Source organism: Ziziphus jujuba, chromosome 2, assembly GCF_031755915.1.
Source record: "Ziziphus jujuba cultivar Dongzao chromosome 2, ASM3175591v1".
NCBI classification, from domain to species: domain Eukaryota; kingdom Viridiplantae; phylum Streptophyta; class Magnoliopsida; order Rosales; family Rhamnaceae; genus Ziziphus; species Ziziphus jujuba.
The window spans coordinates 7318983-7322866 of NC_083380.1; the positions used below are offsets into that span (position 1 = coordinate 7318983).

Sequence of the window (3884 nt, forward strand, 5' to 3'; positions counted from 1 at the left end):
TGTTCTGTTCTTCAGAATATCATTATTAGATTCAACTAAACACCTTTCTAATTTTAAAATCTTTCATATATACCCTTTATCTTCTGATTATTGTACCTAACTTGTGCACGTTATTTTACTTCAATATTCTATTAGTTTTAGCTAAAGGACGCCTAATTATTTGTTTTTAGAATAATAACTTAGGAGGCAATATTAGTAAGTTTCAAAATTATTGGGTAAAACAAAAAACATGTAGAAGTTTGGGGGGTAAAAGTGTATTTTACCTTTAAATTTTAGATATATATATATATATATATAATATGTTTACTAAGTGCTAATAGGAGTCTACACATTCTCTACGTCTTTCATGTTGCCTATTTCTCTGTTTCTTCCTCCTAACCCTAAGGAAGCCTCTCTGCTTCTAAGGTCTCTCTGCGATAGGGACAAGCTCTTTTAAGGCTTTTTGTGAAGGGATTTTTCATATATAAATCAATATATGGAACTGCCAAATAAATCAGCAAAGTTGGAATTTTTTAGAGATCTTCCGAAGTCCATATCTCATAAAATCCTTTCTTTGCTTGATATTAAGGATGTTGCACGAGTTTCTACATTGTCTAGGACATGTAGAAAGCTTTGTTTGTCGTTGCCATTCTTGACCATTAATTTAGAGAGTGTTGATGCCCAAGGATTTTACAGGTTTAGCTCGTTTCTACACAGGTTTATGTCCCTGCGTAATGGGGTTAGTATACAACAATTTGAAGTAGAATTATATAGTCAAAGAGGTGTTATTGATGAGCAAATTCACATCGGTAACTGGGTACTTGAGGCAAACAAGTGTAATGCTGAAAAGATTTGTTTGCACCTGTTTAAATTTAGAACCTTCACTTTTCCTAGTGGTGTATTGAACTCCGCACGTTTAAGAGATTTGGAGGTGTGGCTTAGTCCAAGAGGCTTGCTAAATTTGCCCACCACCTCGTTTGGGGGGCTTCAGAATTTGATATTGAGAGATATGCGTCTTACGAGTATGTTTTGTGAATGGATTTCCGGCTGCAAGTCATTGAAGACTCTACACCTTCATAATGTTGCTGGTATAAATGAGCTCAACATTACTTCTTCATCACTTGGAGACTTAATGCTCGAGGACATGCAAATTCCAAGTACACGTAATTTCACCATCAATATTTCTGCAGAGAGACTTCATAATCTGCAAATAGTTTGGCTGTTTGAAAGGGAACCTTTACAGTCACTTACATTGCGTGCTCCATATCTTAAACAGTTTTCGTGGGGTGGACGCGTTTGTCGTTACTCTTGTGAAGGAAATTTAGATTGCTTGTGCTATTCTGATATATCTATAGATTTCAACAAAGATGAACATGGTGACTTGAATGAAGGAATCATTGGTGATGTTCTTCGATCAATGTACCGAGTTTCATCATTCAGTATACATGATAATTCTATTAAGGTGTCCTACTAATCATTAATTTTTCTACTCTACATGTGAACTTATTCATCTCCATATAATTGGGGAACTCTTAACATTCTTTAACATTGTAGGACATTTCTTCGCAAGAGATGCTGCCGGAATTTAGCAACTTGCATTCATTGACTATAGTACGCTCTGATTCTAGTGACAAAATCCCATCCACAGTTTCCTTACTCAATTTGATGCCACATTTAAATACTTTGAAAATAGAGGGTTATCACTTTTCCAAAGAGGTAATCAATATTATGTCTTTGAGAATTGTAAACTAGTAACTTGCTATTATTTTTTTGTGTCCTTGCCATCTAGAAACAATGATTTTTAAATTGGTCATATATGGTATTTTTATGCTGCTTAAAAAGAACTTGTCTGAAATTTACCTTCAAACGGATTGGTGTACATGCACAGATTATTCATTACCTGTATTCTAGTTTTCTCTCTAACTTTTTTAGTGTTACTTAACATCATTACAGGAGAAGAAGATATATTATAGTGCAGAGTATTGGGAGTCCCAAAATCTGAAATTTGTCCATTCATTGAAGGAAGTAGAAATGCAGATTAGCGGAGAGCATAATGAGATGGAGCTGATCAAGTACTTGCTCAAAAATGCAGAAGCATTGGAAAAGATGACGATTCGTTATTATACAAGTAAATCAAATCTTAGATACTGTGAGATTAGTGAAAAGATTCAACAGTTCCAAATAGCTTCTTCCTCTATTGTTATATATTTCTTCCATAGACCAGAGTGATGTCTCGGTCTGAGCTATAACATTTTCTGATAGTAAGTTAACAGAAGTTCTGATGTTTGAACGTGGTTAAATTTCCGTTACAGCTTAAACTTCTGATCGATTTTTAATTGTTGGAATTGATTGTTAATATTGTTTTCTAAGTTGGCTATAAGAACTTGTTGAGCTTCGCTTGTAGCTTTTGTAATTTACACATGTTGCAGATATGTTATGGATTTTCTTGCTTGAACTTTTTATGGATTTTCTTTAAGAAATAAGCCAGGCTAAGATGATTCTAAATGTAACATATCTGATATCGTCTCCTATATAATGAGAAAAACTGCCAAAAAAGAAACTAATGGAAAAATGTGGGCGGCATTTCATTCATCCACCATGAACAGAGAAATAATCATAAAAACAAGAAAGGAACTCAAAAGTATTCAATTAAATTGGAGTAATTTAAATGGACTTCTTCTTACTAATCAAAGAAAATGAAAAGGAATCAAGTGAGAACAATAAATTGCATTTGGAAACTGAAATACAAACTATAAAATTCTCTGGCAATGGAAATATTGCTGAATAGATAGGCTTTATCAGTGTGCCACTAAGAAAGCATTTAACAAGAGGAAGATCTCTAGCAGGTTAGTAGCTTGGCATTTTATACCCTGCCTCTCCTACTGTAGCAAGTCCTAAGGTCTCCTTCATATACTTACGATATACTTATGTGTAAGTGTCAAAATACCAAAAATTGTGGTATTGATATTTGTATACTGTGTCAGCTTGGTACATGTGTTGGTTCAATATACAATTGAGTTTACTTACAAAAAAAATAAAATAAAATAAAATAAAAAGTTGATTTGATAATTTATATCAAAACTTATTGTTCAAAATTGTTTTAAAACTTGAAACTTTTGGAACTAATTGATGATAATACATATCATTGACAAAATTGTCAAAGCCTTCTGCCAATATGTATGCGTCTGTATACATCTTAAGAAGCTGCATCCTTCTGTATACACCTTAAGTAGATGATAACGGAAATATTGCAAAAAATTAATAATAAAAATAATAATGTAAAATAGTGGGCGGCATTTCATTCATCCACCATGAACAGAGAAATAAATCAAAAAAACAAGAGAAGAAAATCAAAAGGCAGGCACTGAAATTAGGATAGTTTGAATGAACTTTTTCCTAATCAATGAAATTGAAGAGTAATCAAGTGAGAAATAATTTGATGCATGCTGAATCATTTTGATACATGTGTTAACTGGATAAATGGTTGAACTTAGTTTACAAAGTTGATATGGTAGTAACATAACCTGGTATATCAACTTAAACTATTGGAATTGATGATAACTTAATAGATATCATTGGTCAATCCCGATTCCAATATCTTTTCATATGGAAGGAAATCTAAATCCAGATTATGCTTTGCTGTTTTAATATCTTCCACTAAAAACTTATTCACTTGCACCAGCAAGCAAGCAAAAAAAAAAAAAAAAAACTTTCTGGTTTGTTTGTTAAGGAAAGGAGAGAGTCAAAGTGTCTCTTTTCTTGTTCTGTTTATACCCTGGTCTCTCTTGCTTTCTTTCAAAATCTTTTGGATACATAAAGTATCTTTCCCCGGTTCATTTAGATGATTTTGGTTAACTTTTGGCAATTCCATTTTATTTTGAACTTCTTATAGATTTTTAAGTGTT

At 32.7% G+C, this 3884-nt stretch overlaps 1 protein-coding gene across 1 annotated transcript; it reads left to right on the forward strand.

Moving 5' to 3' along the window:
- Positions 1-475: 475 nt before the first annotated feature.
- LOC132800699 (F-box/FBD/LRR-repeat protein At5g53840-like) lies at positions 476-2208 on the forward strand. Its single transcript, XM_060814926.1, has 3 exons — positions 476-1441; positions 1534-1695; positions 1933-2208. Exons 1-3 carry the CDS (start codon positions 476-478, stop codon positions 2206-2208), a joined length of 1404 nt encoding a protein of 467 aa, XP_060670909.1.
- Positions 2209-3884: the final 1676 nt, after the last annotated feature.